The sequence below is a fragment of the Lolium perenne genome, chromosome 4 (assembly GCF_019359855.2).
Source record: "Lolium perenne isolate Kyuss_39 chromosome 4, Kyuss_2.0, whole genome shotgun sequence".
Lineage (NCBI taxonomy): Eukaryota > Viridiplantae > Streptophyta > Magnoliopsida > Poales > Poaceae > Lolium > Lolium perenne.
The window spans coordinates 10,512,364-10,533,161 of NC_067247.2; the positions used below are offsets into that span (position 1 = coordinate 10,512,364).

Sequence of the window (20,798 nt, forward strand, 5' to 3'; positions counted from 1 at the left end):
GGACGGGGCGACCGAGACGCGTCATCCGCCGCCGTCTTCATTGACCACCACCGAGCTCCACACGGCGCTTGGCGAGGCGCATGTGGTAAGTGTCGCTGAACACGTGGCCTAGTCACCCCCGGTCCCGAGGGTCGACTTGGTCCGAAAGGGCGAGTCGAGTCTCTTCTGATTTTCGTTTGTTGAACTTGGCATTTTTTGTTTGGTTTTCGCAGGAGGAGATTAAGCGGCTGACCTCGCTATTGGAGGAGGCGGCGCGAAGAACCGGAAGCTGATTGCCCTGGGCGATAAGTCGAGCCCGCTCGCCGTCCTCATTCAGTGTCACTGGCCCTGGCGTTCGTTCTCACCGTTTCCTTTTCTTGTAGCAGAGGCGCAGGCAAAGGCTCTTGCCGAGGCTCGGGAAGGGTTCGTCAAGGAGTCCTTCTACCGTGAAGCCGAGTTCCGGGCGCAGCAGGCCGAAGAGGCCCGGAAAAGGGCAAAGCGGAGGTGGCGGAATTGACGAAGGTCCTGGAGCGAAGGGCCGGGAGCTGGAGGACGTCATCGCCGAATACAAGGTGAAGCTGGAGGCCGCGGCGACGCGCGGGACTCTGCTCGTGGGGCTGCCGCGTCTCTGCGGGAGGAGGTGGCGGCCTTAAAGCAGCAGCACGCCAAAGAACTTGCTGCGGAGAAGGAGGCGTCCGAGGGCATCGTCCTGGCGGTGCAGGCCGAGAAGACCAACTTCGAGGCGTTCGTCAGAGAGATGTCGCGGCAGATTCTTGGTAAGTTCTTGTCGTCGCACTTCTTGTTTATTTGCCGGGGGTTCGAGCATCTGAACACGGCGAGTCGGCCTCGGGGGTCGGTCCCGAGCGTGGCGAGTCGGCTCGGGGCGATCCCGAGCGTGGCGAGTCGGCTCCGAGGGGCCAGTCCCCGAGCGTGGCGAGTCGGCTCGGGCGATCCCGAGCGTGGCGAAGTCGGCTCGGGGCGATCCCGAGCGTGGCGAAGTCGGCTCGAGGGGCCAGTCCCCGAGCGTGGCGAAGTCGGCTCGAGGCGATCCCGAGCGTGGCGAAGTCGGCTCGAGGCCGGTCCCCGAGCGTGGCGAGTCGGCTCCGGGGCCGATTGGCGTTGAAGGGAAGTTCTCATTTTTCCCTTTTCCTTGTGTTGTTGACTGCAGGTACGTGCGACTTCGTGGAGACGGCGACTCCGCGGAATGCCTGTCGACCGCGACCGCGCGTATCATCGCCGCGCGGGGAGATACTCGCCGCGCTCCAGTACCTAAGCCCGCGGGAGGTGATTCCGCGGGACACGCCATCCGTCTTCAAGGCGGTGTCCAACATTCCGGCTGTTGTTGGTGGCTTCGCCGCTCTTCTGCCGCGTTGGCATTACCATGGCTCGAGTATGGTGCGGCGCATTACTACGAAAGGGTTCGACGTGGAGGAGGTCACCGCTGGCTTCCCTCGAGAGGCGGCGAGTTCGATGTTGCCGAAGTGCTGCGGCTGATGGATGCGGTGCGCCCCTTCGCCGACCGAGTACTGGCGACCGCGGACTTGGAGACTCATATCCCCAGCCAAGCGGCACCTGGTGACGCGGAGAAAGAGCCGGGCCCGGTGGACTACCCCGCGGAGCGCCTCTTCCATGCCGCTGCCGCCGGCTCGTTGTCGACATATCCGGTCGTGGTGTACACGCCGAAATTTCGTCACGGCGACGATGGCGTCGAGCCTGTCGTAGAGGGGGCTCCGGGGTCGTCCTCGTAGTTTCCTGAGTACCTGTGTAGGAAGTGGCTGGATTTCCCGCGAGCGGGAGTTAGTTGTAAATAAAATGATGACTTTTGCTTAAATATGATTCGGTGGTTGCTTTTGCATTATTTTGAGGCGGCGATGCATTGGAGTTGGTTCCGACTATCCATGGCCTTCGTGCCGATCGCCTTGCGACCCCAATGAAGGCTATCGACTTGACTGTTTTCCTTTTCGAGCTGGGCGTCCCGATCGCGATGCGTAGTCATTATAGTACGAATAGCAGCCTCATGGGTGGAGTAGTGGTGAGTTGTATTTTGCGCTGTTCGGATGTAGCGCGCCACTCGTCGTGGCTCGGTGAGCCAGTCGCTAGGCGACTCCAAAGGGGATCATTGCGGGCGTATTTTCCTTGGCGAGCCGCGGGTCCGTTTTGCGGAGTCCCTAGTCGAAGTACTTAGCCGCACAATTCGCCAACCTAAGGTAGAGGAGGGCATTGGTGTGCTTTATAGCGTAGCACAAGGCGGTCGCCGAGGCCCGTGGGGCTGGCCGAGCGTGCGGCCCTGCTGTGGGTTCCAGTCGCCGTTTTCACCCGACGGCGTTAGAGATGGTGGGTGACCGGGCCTGGTGTTGCGCCTCGGTTACGCCGCCATCCCGTGTTAGCCCGGCTACTTGGCCGATCGTGGACTTCTCTCTTCCAGCAGCGGCGACCGGAGGTCTCTCAGCACCTAGTCGCTTGTTGCGGCGACTAAGCCGGTGTGTACCGGGATGAGAGATGGCGATATCTGGCGGGTGAAGGAGAGGTAGTCGGAGCTTGAGATCAAAAAAAAAAAAATGGTCGGCGATTTTTATTAACCTCTGAATTTTCGGATTACATTTTTTCCTTAGGTATAGAACCGCCGGAGAAGGTTGATGTTCCAGGGGCGCTCCACCTCTTTAGTGAGCGGCTCGCCTTTGTCGTCCTTGCGGACGTCGATGAGATAGTAGGAGTCGTTGCCGAGTACGCGGCTGACGGCGAATGGTCCTTCCCAGGGCGGGGACAGCTTGTGCATCCCTTTCTTGTCCTGGATTAGCCGGAGTACCAGGTCGCCGACTTGGAAGGAGCGACTCCGAACGCGGCGACTGTGGTAACGACGGAGGTCCTGCTGGTAAATGGCGGTTCTGGAGAGTGCGAGGTCTCTGGCCTCATCGAGGAGATCGATGTCGTCTTGGCGAGCTCGCTCGTTGTCTTCTTCGGCGTAGTTGGCGACCCGAGGCGAGTCGTAGGCGATGTCCGTGGGCATGACGGCTTCGGCGCCATATACCAGGAAGAAAGGCGTGAAGCCGGTTGACCTGTTAGGCGTTGTGCGAATGCCCCATAGTACTGAAGAGAGCTCCTCTGCCCAGCAACCGGCTGCGCGCTCTAGGGGCACGACCAGGCGTGGTTTGAGTCCGTGCAGGATGCTCTGGTTTGCCCTTTCTGCTTGGCCGTTCGACTCGGGGTGGGCGACTGAGGCGAGATCGAGTCGGATGCCCTTTTCTTCGCAAAAGTCAGCCATCTCCCCTTTGGCGAAGTTGGTGCCGTTGTCGGTTATGATACTGTGAGGGTAGCCGTACCGATAGATGAGCTCGCGTAGGAACTTTGTAGCCGTCTTCCCGTCGCACTTCTTTATGGGCTTTGCTTCTACCCACTTGGTGAACTTGTCCACCGCTACCAGGAGGTGAGTATATCCGCCGGGGGCCGTTTTGAATTTTCCCACCATGTCCATGCCCCATACGGCGAAGGGCCAGGTGAGGGGGATGGTCTTCAATGCCGATCCTGGCATGTGCGACTGGCTTGCATACTTTTGGCACCCGGCGCATGAACGGACAAGGCGATTGCGTCTTCGTGGGCTGTTGGCCGGTAGAAGCCGTGACGAAAGGCCTTGGCGACGATTGAACGCGCGCTGCGTGGTGGCCGCAGTCCCTGCGTGGATGTCGCGCAGAATGTTACGCCCTTCCGCCGTGGTGACGCATCGTTGGAACACTCCCGAGACACTGCGCTTGTATAGCTCATTGTTGATGATGGTGAAGGACTTGCATCTGCGCACGATGGCGCGTGCTTTGGTTTCATCCATCGGCGGTGCACGGCTCTCGAGGTAGCTTATGTATGGCTCGGTCCAATCGGTCTTGTCGACGGCGAGTGCGACTAAGGTGGAGTCGGGAGCAGGTGGCTCGGCAATGTCCAGCTCGCGCGGTGCGCGCACCGAGGGGTGGCTGAGGATGTCCGGGACGACGCCCGGAGGAGGTTGAAGTCGCTTGGACCCGATTCGGCTAGCGCGTCGGCTTCTTCGTTCTTGCGCTGTCAACCCACTCGACGACGTGACCGGCGAAGCCAGCGCCGGCTTGGTCGACGGCGCGTTTGTATGCGATCATGTTGGCGTACGTGGCGTCGCAGGTGCCGGAAGTTTGGCTGGCGACTAGGTCGGAATCGCCGAGGCAGCGCAGCCGTGTTGCGCCCATCTCTTTGCGACTGCATGCCGTGCGAGAGCGCCTCGTACTCGGCCATGTTGTTGGTGCATGGCTCGAATCTGAGTTGCAGGACGTACTTCACTGTGTCGCCCTTTGGTGATGTGAGGACGACTCCGCGCCTGCTCCTTCGAGGTTTTAGAACCGTCGAAGTGCAACGTCCAATGTTTGAGGTCCGCGGGGGAGCTTGGCTGCTGGGCCTCTTCCCAGTCGGCGAGGAAGTCGGCGAGTGCTTGAGATTTGATGGCGTGGCGTGACTCGTAGGTGATGTTGTGGACGCCGAGCTCGACTGCCCACTTGGCGATCCGGCCAGTTGCGTCGCGGTTGCGGATGATGTCGGCGAGTGGTGTTGAGGCGACTACCTTGATGGGGTGCTCGTGGAAGTAAGGGGCCGATCGCCGCTGGGCCCCGAGGACGGCGTACACCAGCTTCTGGTAGTGTGGATACCGTTGCTTGGATTCGATTAAGGCTTCGCTGATGTAGTAGACCGGGCGTTGTACCAGTTGCTCCCTTCCTTCCTCCTTCCGTTCGACGACCATGACTGCGCTTATAGCGCGGTTCGACGCGCGACGTATAGGAGCATGGTTTCTTTTGGCAGCGGGGCCGCGAGGATAGGGGCATTCGAGAGAGCATGCTGGAGTTCCTCTAGGGCCCGCTGCGCCTCGTCTGTCCACCGGAATGATTCCGACTTCTTGAGCAAGCGGTATAGTGGCATGGCCTTGTCTCCGAGCCGGGGTATGAAGCGACTGAGGGCGGCGACTCGACCGCGAGTTTCTGCGCGTCGACTAGGCATGCTGGCTGCTTGGTGCGCATGACCGCCAGTGTCTTCTCCGGGTTAGGTTCGATGCCTCGCCTGGAGACGACGTAGCCTAGCAGCTGTCCTGATGGAACCCCGAAGGTGCACTTCAAAGGGTTGAGCTTGATCTTGTACCGCCGTAAGTTGGCGAATGTTTCGAGGAGTCGCTGACGAGGTCGGTCTGTCGAGTCGATTTGACCACCACGTCGTCGATGTAGACATGCACATTGCGGCCGATCTGGCTTTCCAAGCAGCTGTTCATGCACCGCTGGTACGTTGCTCCGGCGTTCTTGAGGCCGAAGGTCATGGACGTGTAGCGATGGCGCCTAGGGGTGTGATGAATGCAGTCTTCTCTTGGTCTTCCTTGGCCATCTTTATTTGATTGTACCCGGAGTATGCATCCAGGAAACATAGCGACTCGGACCCGGCGACCGCGTCGATAATCTGGTCGATTCGCGGTAGGACGAATGGGTCCTTGGGGCACGCGCTGTTGAGGCTTGTGTAATCGATACACATTCGCCACGTCTTGTTCTTCTTTAGCACTAGGACTGGGTTTGCCAGCCATTTCGGGTGCTTGATTTCTATGATGAAGCCGGCAGCGAGTAGCCGGTTTACTTCTTCGGCGATTGCGCGTCGCCGTTCTTCTCCCACAGGGCGCATTGCACCTGCCTAACGGGTCGCGCGGTGGGATCGACATGTAATTTGTGCTCAGCAAGTTCTCTCGGGACACCTGGCATGTCGGATGGTTTCCATGCAAAGATATCTCGATTCTCACGGAGGAACTTGATGAGCGCTTTCCTATTGGGCGGACAGGCCCGTCCCAATGGTAACTTGCCTACTTGGATCGTTTTCTACAAGATCTACTTGGCGAGTGCCTGCTGCGGCCTTGAAGGTTGCTGCGGACGAGTCGAGCTCGGTTGGCTTCTCCAGGATGGCGGGGTCGTTGCGGTCGACTGGGTACTTGGCGAGCTCGGCGGAGTTGTCTTGTTCGTCGGCGATGACGGCGTCGGCGAGCTTGGCGCTGTCGTCCTCGCATTCCAATGCCATCTCCGGGTCGCCGTGGATGGTGATGACGCCTCGAGGCCCTGGCATCTTCATCATGTTGTACGCGTAGTGTGGGGTCGCCATGAAGCGGGCGAACGCTTGTCGGCCGAGTACGCAATGGTAAGAGCCGGAAGTTCACCACCTCGAACGTTATCCGCTCGGTGCGGTAGTTCACGGGCGTGCCGAAGGTGGCGGCAGCGTCACCTTGCCGATCGGGAAGGCCTTCCGCCGGGGACGATGCCGTGGAACGTGACCTTGGTGTTCTCAAGGCGTGAGTCCGGCAGACCAAGCCGCTGGAAGGTGTCGTAGTACATGATGTTGATGGAGCTTCCCCGTCCATCGGGGTTTTGGTAGCCGATGGTCGGCGACCTTGGGCACGACGACTAGCGCCACTCGCCCGGGGTACTCGATGCGGGGGCGTGATCTTCGCGGCTCCAGGTGATGCTTTGCTCGGACCAGTTGAGCCACCGGGGTACGTCGGAAAGTATGACTGCGTGTACCGCCATCGCCCTTGCGAGGACCTTCTGTCCCGTCGGTCGCCGACCCCGGTGAAGGTGTGGAGCGAGCCGGCGCTGCGACCGAAGCCCTCTCCCTTGTGCTGGTCTTGGTCTTTGGCGCGCTCTTTGTGCTGGTTGCCGCCGTCGTTTTCCTTGGCGCGGCGAGCTCTTTCTATCTGCTTCAGGGAGTAGCAATTTCCCGTCGTGTGGTTGGCGGGCTTGCCCTCCTTGCTGTGATAGATGCATGGTGCATCTAGGAGGCTGCGGTCGTAGTCGCGCTTGGGGTGAGTCCGATCCTCCCGAGGTGCACGAGTGTCGCGCCGAAACGATTTTGGCTCGCGCTGCTCGTAATCGGTGGTAGCGACTAGCTCGTTGTGTCCTCCCTCTCCGCGGCGCTTGCCGTTGTTAGACCGGCCGGCGAACCGGTAGTCGCCACGCCGAGGCTCCGTGTGCGCAGGGCGGCGATTGCGTCGTTGACCGTACTCGTCGTCCGAGTCGACTGTAGGGTCTTCATCGGCGTAGCGGGTGGCGATGTCGAAGAGCTCGGAGATTGAGATATTGTCCCTGCTGACGCGACGGAGCTTGGCGCTTAGCGGTTCATACCGGCAGCAGCGTCGGAAGCGATGATTGCCGTGTCCGTGCGATGCCGCTGGAGGTCGTCCACATGTCTGCCCGCCAGCGCTGCACCCACCGGCGGGTCGACTCGCGCGGGCCTTGGACGCAGCGATCTAGGTCTTCTATGGTTGTGGCACGGGTGTATGCGCTGGCGAAGTGCTTTGGATGAACGCGGCGCGGGCTTCTTCCAGTCGATGCTGTTGACGGTGAGGGTATTGAACCAATGGCGATTGACGCCGTCCATCATGAGGGGCAGGTACCGCGCTGCGAGTAACTCGGAGTGGCCCTGGATCCCCATTGCCATGGCGTCTGAGTCGATCCAGGCAGTGGGGTCAATGCTTGTATCGTACTTTTCGATGTCGCGGGGTCCTTTGAACCCTACAGGATACGGCTCGCCTCTAATCATCGGCCCGAAGCAAGCGGGGCCGATTCGGGTGAACGCGCTCTGGCGCGGAGCTTCATCGGCGTGGCGGTCGTTCAATCGATTGCGCGCCCGCCATTCTTGGTCGGTGACGATGTGGGTTCGGGCGTCAACTGGCTGCCCGTTAGCGGCGACCCTCATCCGCGCGGGCGCGGCTCGACTCGGTTGTTAGGCGAGTGGGCGCGCGCGGTCTTTGCGGCGGGCCGTTGTTGGCGTTGACGATTGCGCGGTTTGCCGCGTCGACGACGCCGCGCGGCGGCGGATGTGCTTGCGAATAGAGTCGCCCTGCGAGTCGGCTGCGGCGTGCTGCTGCTCCAATGCCTTGGCTACCAAAGCCTTGGCGTGCTTTGGACGAGGATCGCGCCGTCTCCCGTTTCGGGATTCTTGCGAGGACGGCCTGCGCAGCTGCCACGTTATCGGCTGGAGACGAGTGCGGTGGTAGGCCGTTGGCGTCGACCTCTGCCCGAGGAACTTCGGGCGGTGGTGGTGGGGGTGGCGGGGGTGCTCCGCGCGCTGCTCTATCTGCGGCAGCCCGACTTCCTTCCGGGATGTCGTGGTTTTGGACTCGGGCGACCCGGATTTCTCCGTCTGGGTCGTCGAAGTTAAGGCGTGCGCCGGGAAAGTCGTTCGCGCGGGCGCGCTCCATGCGCCGGCGGTTTCGCTGCGACGATAGTGGGACACGGCCCTTACTTCATCTTGCTCGAGGCGGAATTTCTGCCTTTCGGCGAGCTCCTTTTCCTCTGCTCCTCGAGGGCCGCCCGGGGCGCCTCGATCTCGGTTGGGGTGGCGGTTGCGGGGCGGGGAGTGGTGAAGGCGTCGTCTGGGAGCTCCTCTTCACCCCCTGCCATGAAGACTGCGGTCGGGTAAGCGGTAACGCGGGGCCTCGACGAGTCCGAGTCGTAGTCGCTGCCGAAGAGGGAGAGGATGGAGTCATCCTCGAAGCCACCTTCGAAGTCGCTCGGGTGGGAGACCAGGAGATAGAGTCCTTGGTTGATGCTGTGGCGATGGAGCGGGCAGTCGGGACGCAGCGGTGGATCCCGCAACCGACGTTGCAGCGATGATGTCGGTGAAGTCGGCGTCGATCGCAGCGATGACGGAGTCGATGGCCGGGATGGTGTCGGCGGAATCGGCGGGCTGGAGCGGTGTCGGCGGTGTCGGCGGCGCCAAGGCACCAGTGGAGTTGGCGGTCGGTGCCACGACCGCCGACTCGGCATCGTCTTCCAGGGCCGCCTCGGCCTCCGCGTATACCTCGCCGGTGACCGGGCGAGTAGCAGTGAGGAGCTGCCCGGGCGCGACGGGGTCGTGCGAGCGGCCAGGCGAGGCTCGAGAGGGTCGCTGACGCCGGCGAGCCCAACGAAGAGGTTGATGGAGCCGATCGGCACCATCCAGGCGTGCTTGAGAGGCGACGAGGCGGGCCGGTAGGTGCTTGGCTGGATGTGGAAGAAATTGCCGGTGGCGATCATCCTGCCGGAAGCAACCGGCCGCCGTATTGGCGAGTAGGGCCTCGCCGTAGCTCGAAGGCTTGATGTCCCATGCCCCACGGTGGGCGCCACTGTCGTGGATGTAACCACGGCAGATGCTACGGGGGGTAGCACTTCATTGATGCGAGGGGAAGGGAACATTGCCATCTACGGGTCGAGGTGCAAGAGACGCAAGGGTTTTACCCAGGTTCAGCCCCTCCGGAGAGTAAAAGGCCTACGTCCTGTTAGATCTTTATTGCTCAGTGGAGAATTACAATGGGGGGGGCTCAGTCGGCGGCTACGCCGAGAGCTTACAGGGGGAGATTGGATCTCAAGTAAGGTGTCCCCTAGGGTTTAAGCTCGGGGGTTTATATAAGCACCCCCGATCTAGGGTTACATGGAGATAACTCCGAATCATATCAGTTGCTACTAATCCGGGATCCGCTATCCCCCTCTCAAGTAATCTTCTTGTCCAGCCGTGTGGACCTCCTCCTTGGGATCACGGCCCAGTCGCCTTAGGGCCCAGTCGCTTAGGCGACTGGCGATCCACCCGAGCCTCTATCTTCATGGCGACTGGGACTGGCGACCCACCCCCTATGGGCATATCCCCATCAAATGGGAACATGTAGCTGTTTTGTTTCAGGCATAAGATTTGATCAGGTTGAACGCAAGTTGGATAAATCAGTTGAGATCTTCACATTCAAGAGATGAATTAGGAGCGGACCGCAGTCAGAGAGGCGGGCACCAAGGCTACAATATAGATGCTACAATACCTAAGCCAAATCTTCGGTGGTTTGGTGCTACATTAATTTGTTGCACAAAGGAACACATATTTAACGACCACGCAAAGTAGAAAAACCATGGGAAAAACTAGAAATAATAGCAGAGAAATTAAGTTGGATTCAGCACATACAGACCCAGGAGCTAAATCAGAAATTACCACATCCATTCCAAGAGAAACAGGGGCAGGTGAGCAGGCGAGCAGCGAACAGAGTTCCTCGGCAGGAGCCGGTGGCGGGAGGGGGAGATGCCAGCAGTAGGCGGTAGGCACCCGGAGCGTACATATGGGAACTGGGCTAGTGGGGAGAAGCGTAGATTTCTTAGGCGCTGTAGTCCAAATAAGTACTCTAATTGGATTCTCAAAAAAAGAAGTACTCTAATATAAAGTCGCTCCAAAATTGCACCAAGAGCAATGCAACATCGCTGTGATAAAGTATTTGCAATCAGTGGATATCTTAGTATCAGTTCCATGTAGGGATATTCACTTTGACTCATAGAATCATTTGCTTCGTTGTGTGAATCTACATTTTGAAGTGTCAAAAAATTATAAATTCAAAATTTTCATGTACATCTACACATTTTATGTTCGTACACAAGTCTTTTAAAAAAATAAAAAGTTGTATGGCTCCTGTAAAAAAGACAAATTTTGATGCTATAACACGACTACATACCGGATATTTTTTTCTCTTTTTTGTACACGTCACATAAAATATTCTTTCTCCATGAAAACTTGTGCACTAACATAAAATGTCATGACGTACACCAAAAAATTTATTTCAGAATTTTTTAATATTTTTTAATATTTTTAATTATTTTGTATAATGTGAGGCAAAACGCCGCCTCCTTCCATGTACCACTACTCAACTGTCACACCTACTCAATTGTCAGCTCTGTTTGAATGTGGTGTCCGGCATAGAGTGCTCCAAACTCTGCATAATTTTGTTAAGTAATCAACAACAGCCAGGAAAAGGGGACATAAAGATCCATCTGACATAATGGTGCTTAAGATTTGAAAAAAAAATCTCACACAACAATGGTTAGCAGCCTATGTCGTGAATAACCACCTTGAACAGGTTTATATATGCTAGCAAAGCTGCAAAAGCATAGCAACAATCTTTTATTTAATGGCTATTGCTTACACCACCAACCACAATTAGTAGTGGAACAAGAATATCTAGATCAAAACACGGATATATTTATGCCCTTGTGCCAACTTTTTATTTGTTCCTGCTCCTGATAAATATGTGGGGATACAAAAATCCCAGTGACTTGGATCTCTCTCATCTTTTTGCCCAAACCGTGTCAATGACACAGCTTATTCACTAGTTACAACTAGGATAGGAGACCAGAAATTTAAAAGGCTTGCGTAGGTGCTCGTCGAGCATAAACATGGATCCAAAGACCTTCAGAAAAATTAAAGCCAACATAAGTTAGATATGCATCGATCACTCTACATAATCGTTAAATATTCGTGTTGTTTAAGGAGGCATACCAGAAATGTTGGAGCAATGGATGTTGTGATGATCTCCTTTCCTAGACTACGGCTCCTCTCCCGATGGCGTGGCTTGATAACTGGAATTGACTAGATTGTTGGTCAAATTTTCCTTGATTTATACTCTTTCCAGTTCTCTCAAGTTGTTGTGACGAACATTGATACTTTTTCTCTAAATTGTAAATTTTAAAAGTAATTAAGGTTGTAGTACATCTATACATTCCACATATACTTTACCAATGTATTGATAGTCAAAGTTTTGAGAGTTGACTTTACATAAGCATAAAATTAAAAACCTTTTTAGAATCATCGGAACAAAAGACACTCAGCTACAATAGTTTAAGCAACACACGTGGTCATAAAGAAATTTCAATTTTATACCATGAACTATGACTGAAATCCATTTTTTTCCTAATACTTTCTATCCCTCCAAAACAAACCTTGCGCTTAGGCAACCTTTAACTTTTGTGCAATGTATTAATTTGAAAGTGTTTTGCTACCTACACTAGGCTAGATAAATTTGTGCTAATGGGCATTGGAGTCACAAAGATTTATACATATGGAAGAAATATATAAATGTAATGTTATGTATTCTCTATATTATAAAAAAACTACATAAATTACATTCAAGTTATCATTTGTAGGTTGTAGGTGAAGTTACCCGTTGGTAATGTCCCAATTAATACTTTCCAGCCCTTGAAGCATAACAATAATTTTCTTCATTGTAGGCCTTTTAGTCCGCTCGGGATTTAGGCACATTAGACCAACTTGAATGCATCTTTTTATTTGTTGGCAGTCTTTTTCTAGTGATGTATAGCTTGGTCCTTTTTGCAACACATCTCTCCATTTCTGAAGCGCCTGTGAATTGGAAAACAAATCAGAATGGTTGATATACATAATTCATTGGTAAAATGTCACATGGTGTCTAGGATAAGAGGCCTCGATCTTGAAAGTTAGTTGTCTTACAAGCTCGATGAAGACCGTGGAAGGTGTTCCATTATCATCTAGGTACTTCCTGTGTCCCGTTATTACCTCCATGATTATTACACCCAAACTGAATATATCTGACATAGGTGTGACCATACCTTGTAGGTATTCCGGTGGCATGTAACCTCTGCATTAACACAACTCGGTGAATATATATGAAGATTTAAGAGAAAATACATCCCGTTGATTACTACAACACAATGAATTGTATAGTGGTGATTCACTTACAACGTTCCACTAATATTTTTTGTGCGAATAGTTTGTTTTTCATCATTCAGTCTCGATAGACCAAAGTCGGTAACTTTTGGCAACATTTGTTCATCTAGCAATATGTTCCCGGGTTTTAGGTCCAAGTGAATAATTGGACCGCCGTCTTGCTCATGGAGGTATTGTAGACCATAGGAAATCCCCTCAATTATTTTGTAGCGCGTGGGCCAATCAAGTCCAGATGATGCATCTACATTTGCGAATAAAATAATATCATTCAATAGATGTTGTCTTGTAATCCTTATTATTGGTTTGCCCTCTATATAGAAGGTTTTCTAGTTTTTTATTGTACATTCCTACTTTTCATTCGTGAGAGCAAGGCATTTATAGCTGTGATCAAGCCACAATAAGGTGACCTCGACAAGAGATGAAAATTAGAGATAGAAGAGTTATTCCATCTTTCAATGGCATACCTGTAATATACTTCTCAAGACTTCCATTAGGTAAATATTCCAAGCAAAGCAAACATTGTGTATTCTCAGCAAATATTAATTTTCCTTCATAATTATTATGTAAGTGTTGCGTTTCATAGCAATAGCTTACTAGTTGCACTATATTTGGGTGCTTCAGCTTCATAAGAAGATTAATCTCATTCTCAAATGGCTTTTGGGATCCCGATATTGATTGCACAAGCTTCTTGACAGCAATCATTTTCCCGTCACCTAGCAAACCCTGTTTAAAGACTCCTATTAATATGGATATTGGTTTAGGGTCTAGTATGGTTCCCACTTTGATAGAAATCTATTTAGCCTTACCTTATATACCACACCAAAACCACCCCTTCCTACTATCATCTTCTCACAGAAGTTGTTTGTGATATCTTTCAAATTTTGCAACGTCATGTTGTGTAACGTGGATCCCGTCTGCATAAATAAGTCAATGAGTTAATGAAGTATTGCATGTATACCATTTCAAGAGCTTTTGGGTTAACTTGAGGATATAGATCAAAGAAGACATTTTAAAAAGTTATGTTAAACATTGAAAAAAGTATGAGTTATGTAGTCAAAGACAAGGCGACGAACTCTCTTCAGACCCCTCCCATATTTTAATGTTTCATTGTTGCCATACAAGGTAATTTTTTTATCCTACCACCATGTTACTTTCATCAACGCAGTGCCAAGATCACAAGTATGTAGGAGTATGACAAAATCCTAGAGTAAAATTAATAAGTCTAAAATTTACACTCCGGTACTCCACTCGCAATCTCTTATAAATTATCCTTGTCTATCAATTCCAGGGGTAAGCCCATAAGCGATCCAGGTCCACCCCTTTTGTTCTCTACTATAGGGTTTTATGCATGAATATGTGGGCTAGCTCCAGCATGTAGAATATCAGAATTATGAGTGAAAAAAATGGTTACTTTCACCAAGAAACCGAGATCAATTTATTTGAAGATCTTGCTTATTCTACATCACATGTAACTAGTTGATAAGTAACATCCTCGACTAAGTAAAAGTAAGTTTTTGCCCTCGGTACCAACCAACTAAGATCATATTGACATCAACTCTAATCTTCGGTATCAATTTTTTTTTGGTGTTTCCTGCATCTATAAAACAATCAATCCCATACGAACCATTTAAAATCAAGCAAATAATGGAACAACATAAAGTCAAGAGTTCTCACATCTTGAAAATTTATGTTTGCCTCAGCGGGCCCAGAAGAACGAGGCGACGAACCCTCTTTAGACCCCTCCTGCCTGGGCGATGGTGGTTGTACATAGAGTACCTTCAGCTTTGTCTTGTCCATTGCATTACCTGCTTGCTTTTTAAACTACGCAAGGTTGACCTGTTAATAATGTTGAAGCAAAAAAAAACTCCACCAACAAAGAGACATTGGAATGAGAAGTACCATCTCCTCAGTTAGATCGTTAGTTGTTGTTGCTTCCCTCACCACAACACTCTGCACGAGAAACATGTCCTTACAATGCATGTTTGGCGGTGCCTCTTCTTGTGGTTTCATTATAACTAGCAAAACACATAGTATATCAGTTTTTGTGCGAAAATGACAAAGCATCATAATGAATTTGCTGGGTGGGAATGTGAATACACTACCATTGACATCGTAGGTGGACTGCGGTGGCACAATAGAGATGTTGGGCCGAACCCAATATCTCTTAGGATTAGTATTTTTAACCTAAGAAGAACAATAGTTTGCCAAATGTGGCATTATATTCCGAAACTTTTTATAATAGTAGAGTCCTGGTGGAAATCAAAGTATCCCGACACTTTGTCATGATGGAAATCAAATCAATAGTAGTTCTAAATTACCTTAAATGCAATGAAGTCGGTTGTTGTATTCGTTAGATACATAAAGCACATGATTTGCCTCGTTGTTTCAACTGCGTGAATAAAAAATGAGAGAATAAAATTTAGCACAGAGAGTACGAGCTAACGAAATACCAAATTCCATATATGCTCTGGATGTTGAATTTTCTCCCTCTATATTGCATTCCAAACCGAGAAACACTCTAGCATTACTAAAAATTCCATAAAAATATAAATAATGGAATCTGCATGTGCCAAAACAACTACAAACAAACATAAAATCTTCATTGGAGAGATGCCATACAGGGGAAGCAGAGCGCATCGGGTTTGATCGTGAGGAACCTCTTCGAGATGTGTTTCATCTGCCATTAGAATATGGATTGGTCAAATTTTACTAGTCTAGTTCGAAAATAACAACGTGTATAAGTAATATTAATAGCATAGCGTATATCAGTGTGATCAGGTGTTATATGGGTGGCGCACCAAGCCTGGTGTTTGTACCAGCATGTTTCACTTGTTGATTATATGTACATAACTCTTTACATTGTGCATATCAATAAACACGCATTGCTATTGGTTTACTTATTAATTCATAGGTGGTATCAGATAGCTTCTCTTCAAATTTTATTTGTAGTGGATGTTAGCAATTGGTTCAGATATTTTTCTCGTTGCCTGCATCTAGAAAAAAATCAAGCTGATATTCTGATTTAAAGCAATTAAGAATAAGAAAACAAATGAAACAAACAACATAAATTAAGAGACCTCACATCTTTATAATGTATGTTGCCCCCACCAGACGATGAAGGACGAGGCGACAAACTTTCTTCAGATCCCTCCTCCACATGCCATGGTGGTTGTAAAAATAACACCTTCAGCTTCACCTCATCCACTAGATTACCTGCATGTATTTTGAACTACACAAACTTCACTTGTTAGCACTATTGAAGAAAAGATAATCCAACAATGAAGATACATTGGAATGTGAACTACCATGTCTTTGTCTTCAGTTACATCCTCGACCGTTGTTCCCTCCCTTACCACAACGCTCTGAACGAGAAACTTGTCCCTGCATTGCATCTCTGGTGGAGCCTCACTTTGTGTTCCCATTGTAACTACGAATCACACGGTGTCAACTTGTGTGCAGAGATTAACAAAGCATTGCAATAACTTTGTTTGATGGGTAAGGGATGTAACACTACCGCTGACATTGCAGGTCGACTGTGGTGTCACAATAGAGATGTTGGGCTGAACGCAGTATCTCTTAGGGTTATTATTCTTAACCTAAGAAGCACAATCCAAATGTGGCATTACATTCAGTCTCTTTCAGAATTGTAAAGTCATGTGTTATAAGCGGCAGACTAAAAATGCTTGGTGGAAGCAGAAAAAGGTGTAGTCCCAAGTTACCTTGAAGGCGATGTGGTGATCCGTTCTGTTCGTCAGGTGTATAGAGCACGAGGCCTGCTTATTCGCCTCAGCTGAACGATTCAAAAAGAAAAGGAGAACCAATTTTAGCATAGACAGTACAACAAAACTGCCAAAATTAATTCCGTCCACACTCTGAATAAACATTAGACGGGACTGTTTGGCTACTTTGGCTTAAACATCAGCGCAGACTGAGAAACACAGCAACATCATCAGTGAATCAGTAACAACGGCATCGGCATGTGCCAAATTAAACAGCTTAATGCAAACATGGAATGTTCAGGCAGAGAGATGGCATACATGAGAAGCGGAGCTCGTTGGGCTGGATCCCGAGCAACTTCTTCGAGCCGGAGTCCATCTGCAACTGTAATTTGGAGAGGGGTGTGCGCCTGCGCGGTGATGCCCAAGATGATGTCGCGCTGATCAATCTTAATTGGCCCCCAAATGCAGAAAGAAGCATTGGTTGAACTGCAGTTGCAACAGCTTAGTCAACGCTCGCTGGTGCCTACTGTACATAGTATGTAATGAGGTCATTTGGACTTTAATATTGTTCCATCAGAAACGGACCAATGTGCCTGTTCGTGAGAAGAAAGAGTTTTGTCAACTCTTGCCGAGTCCTGGCTGCTTCTGGGATGATGTCACTCGGATTTTAAATTGTTGCAACAGGGTCAAATGAGAACCGGGCAGCGGAGAGATACATACGGATGGGGCAGTGAGATCGGATGAGGTGGCAACCACACCCACACTGTATTTTGATGGTACTATTTTTTTTTTTGATGGTACTATATATGGATAGACGGGCTTCGAGGAGAGGTATGGATGATTGGGCCACTCTGTCCTCAGACAGCCCAGAATCTCTGACTCAGTTTGCAGGATCTCTGCTAGGTGCTAGCTCGTTTCCACAGCCAAACAAGACCAACTCCACTGAAAAACGACCAACACGTTACAGTGCACAGCCGTTTTGAATATTACCACTTCATACAAATGTCATGAATCATCACCACGTTACTGCGACAGTACAATATCGTCTCTAGCTCACCGGAAACATATCATTTAGATCATAACGAGGTCATCTCCCGCACAATCGGTGAGGAGTACAACACCAGGTACATGAAGCAGTCAAACAAGAACATTGAGATTTGCATCCCGCTGTAGGAAACGTTTCTGATAATGTTTAGACCAAAGCTCACAAAGACTTTGAAATCTATCACCTATTGTCTAAACCGTGTCCATGGCACTGCATATTTCCCTAGGAACTGAAACAATTTCAGATATGTGACATAATTAGCTACAGCTAGGACCGGAGACCTGCAAGGGATACGAACGAACGGAGACCCAAAGGCCTGCGGAACAACAAACATAAATTAGATATATGCCTTTAGCACTTTACATAATTCTAACAGTAATAGCTGACATGATTTAAAGTGGCATACCAGGGAGGAAGATAAACTGGACGCTGTGGCATTCTCCTTTGCTGATCTATGGCTCCATCCTGGATGACATGGCTTGATAACTGGAGCGGATCAGATTATTAGTTGATGTTTTGACACGATCTACGAAAATGCAATTTTGACAAGTAATTCATATTGTTAGTAGATTTGTATGTTCTAAAAACTACATATGATAGTATCTAATATAAATATTTTACATGGTATAAATAGTTAAGTTTGAGATTTGAGTTTACGTATTTGTAGAATGACAACTTTTTTTGAGAGAAGCTCAATAGTCGAAGGAACAAATACATGAGTTCAAAAATTACTTTAACTAAGAGAAAGGACCAAGAGATTGAAATTTTCCGAAGGTCCAATTTAGTCCTATAGCTTGCAAATTCACAAAACCGAACCTTTGTACTCCTACCTAGGAAAGCATTCACTTTTTGAACATCGACAAATTTGGAAGCGAATTTTATGCTAAAAGTAAGTCAGGTTATAAGATCTTGTAGAAGGTATGCATTAAGAATATAGCTTAGTCCTAGTCACTTGGTCACTACTTGCAATGTAAACTATTACTTGTACAAATTTATAACAATAATCACTTTGTAGGTATGATACATAAATTTAATAATTTGTGCTTTATACTTTCGCAGTTAAGGAAAAAAATACATATTATATATTGGAGTATGTAACAACCGAACATTATCATGTGTGGGTTGCAAGTGATGTTATGGTGTGACTTACTTTAATAAAAAGTCGTATGCATCAATTGATGCAGAGGCAGGGGTACCCCATTTCGAAAAAAATGTGTGGGTTGCAAGTGATGTTACCTCGTTGCTAATGTACCAATTCATACTTTCCAAACCATGAAGCATATTGATAATTCTATTCACTGCAGGCCTTTTGGTTCGCTCGGGATTCACACATATTAGACCTATTTGAATGCATCTTCTTATTTGTTTGCAATCTATTTCTAGCGATGTATATGACGGGGCTTGTTGCATCCTGTGTCTCCATTTTTGAACTTCCTGTGAAATCCGAACACAAATATGGTATATTACTTTACTATGGAAAAAAATTCGCATGGTCCATAGGAAAAGGGACCTCAATCTTGAAAGTTATAAAAGATATTCCTTACAAGCTCAACAAACTCGGAAGATGTTCTGATATCATATGGGTATTCCCTGTGTCCAGTTATTACCTCCATGATTATTACACCCAAACTGAATATGTCAAACATAGGTGTGATTATACCCCGTAGGTATTCTGGCGGCATATAACCTCTGCATTGTAATGTGAGTGGGTGAAAGGAAGTTTTACCGGTAAAGAAGACACATTCACATTATTACAAGAAAGTAATGGATTTTCAAGAGGTGGTTCACTTACAGCGTTCCACTAATAGATGCAGTGAGAATAGTTTGTCCTTGATCAAATAATCGTGACAGACCAAAGTCTGTAATTTTTGGTAGCATATTTTCATCAAGCAATATGTTCGCGGGTTTTAGGTCCAAGTGAACAATAGGATAATTGGATTGCTCGTGCAGGTACTGTAGACCATAGGAAATCCCCTCAATTATTTTGAGGCGCTGGGACCAATCGAGTCCGGAAGATGCATCTGCGTTCGTAGATAAAAGAAGAGCATTCTATAGATGATGTCTTGAATTCTGTTTTTATTGTATAATCAGTATGTATGACTTCAAATTTATGTTGAAAAGTATATTTTTTCATCAATAAGAGCACAATCATTATGAACTATGATCAAAACAGAAGAATGCAATGTCCAGGAGAGATGAAAACTAGAGAAAAAACAAATGGTCCATATGTAAATGGCATACCTGAAATGTACCTGTCAAGACTTCCCATAGGTAGACATTCCAAGCAAAGCAAACTTTCAGTGCTCCAAACAAAAATGAATTTTCCTTCATGAAGTGTACGTACATTTTGCATTTCATAGCAATAGCCTAGTAGTCGCACTATATTTGGATGCTTTAGTTTCATAAGAAAATTAACCTCATTCTCAAATTGGTTGCTTGAGATCGAGGTTGGTTGCACAAGTTTCTTCACTGCAACTATTTCCTCGTTCAAAGTACCTTTTTTAATACCCTATTTAAAGAACCTTGTTAATATGGATATAGGTTTTTGTGTCAAGTATGGTTTATATCTTAGAGAAAACAAAAAGATACATGATTTTAACATTACCTTATATACCACACCAAAACCACCTCTACCAAGTATTCTCTCATCAGAGAAGTTTTGTGTGATGTCTTTCAAATGTTGTAACGACATGTGCTGTAGAGAGGATTCCGTCTGCATAAAGAATGGCCTGGATTAACGAGGGATTGCATTTCTATCATTTCAATAGGGTTAATCTGAAGATTCTATCAACAAAAAATATGAACAAATATTTTGTAAATACAAGATGAAATTATGAATTGTGCGACTTTTTCTATAGAAATTTATGCATATGCTATTGAATTTCAATCTTGCGCCACCATATCAATTTCATAAGCGTAGTGCAAAGACCACAAATATGTTGGAATAAGACAAGAGCCTACAGTAATATCAATAGGCAAATTCCATATGTGATGCAGTTACTAACCCTGAAATTTACACTATTAAGTTCTCTCTTTTTAATATTACATTTACACCGTAGGGGCTTCCCCCATGATAAAGTGGTCAAAAAAATTACACTGTCCAGCAACCCCTTACAGATCATCCCTACGTATCAACTTAAGTGCAACTACACTCATGAGTGCTAGTCCAATGACTCCAAGCCACTCTAGATTTTCTCTACTTTAACTATATATTGAGTGGGGCTGGTCCAGTGTGAGAGCTATGTGTTTATTCAGTAATTAGTAGTGAAGCAATCGTGAATCTAGCTACTGTGATCACACCCGGTAGACTAATTAGCACTAGGAGTGAGAAAATTAGCTATTTTCCACTGAAAAACTCTGATCAATCTTTTCGTATGTTTCACTCAACAAATATCTTTCTAGCAGACAACATGTTCTTGTTTATTTGAAATCAGATGTAACTAGATCTTAAGCAGCATTGTTAAGCGAGTAAAAGGGTGTTTTTCCCTCGGTGGGAAATAAGTAAGATATTGCTATCAACATTAGTTTTGGCCTAC

The 20,798-nt window shown here is 48.5% G+C and overlaps 2 protein-coding genes across 4 annotated transcripts; both read right to left on the bottom strand.

Moving 5' to 3' along the window:
* Positions 1-10,889: 10,889 nt before the first annotated feature.
* Positions 10,890-16,869, bottom strand: LOC127291757 (uncharacterized). Its single transcript, XM_071818458.1, has 16 exons — positions 16,536-16,869; positions 16,218-16,288; positions 16,013-16,094; positions 15,804-15,925; positions 15,581-15,727; positions 15,118-15,175; positions 14,817-14,887; positions 14,601-14,682; positions 14,398-14,513; positions 14,173-14,319; positions 13,305-13,412; positions 12,963-13,221; positions 12,511-12,739; positions 12,262-12,409; positions 11,296-12,153; positions 10,890-11,206 (listed from the first exon to the last, which is right to left on the bottom strand). The coding sequence occupies exons 1-15, from the start codon at positions 16,693-16,695 to the stop codon at positions 11,953-11,955; spliced, it is 2,001 nt and encodes a 666-aa protein (XP_071674559.1). The 5' UTR covers positions 16,696-16,869; the 3' UTR covers positions 10,890-11,206; positions 11,296-11,952.
* Positions 16,870-17,155: 286 nt separating this feature from the next.
* Positions 17,156-19,971, bottom strand: LOC127291755 (cysteine-rich receptor-like protein kinase 43). Of its 3 annotated transcripts, none has more exons than XM_051321072.2 (7): positions 19,868-19,971; positions 19,504-19,771; positions 19,055-19,283; positions 18,870-18,951; positions 18,499-18,696; positions 17,669-17,748; positions 17,156-17,578 (listed from the first exon to the last, which is right to left on the bottom strand). In XM_051321072.2, the coding sequence occupies exons 1-7, from the start codon at positions 19,952-19,954 to the stop codon at positions 17,530-17,532; spliced, it is 993 nt and encodes a 330-aa protein (XP_051177032.2). In that variant the 5' UTR covers positions 19,955-19,971; the 3' UTR covers positions 17,156-17,529. The 3 variants fall into 3 exon arrangements, with proteins under 3 accessions (XP_051177032.2, XP_051177031.2, XP_071674560.1); XM_051321071.2 differs by having other exon boundaries at positions 18,807-18,951; XM_071818459.1 differs by lacking the exon at positions 19,868-19,971 and having other exon boundaries at positions 18,807-18,951; positions 19,504-19,523; positions 19,679-19,771.
* Positions 19,972-20,798: the final 827 nt, after the last annotated feature.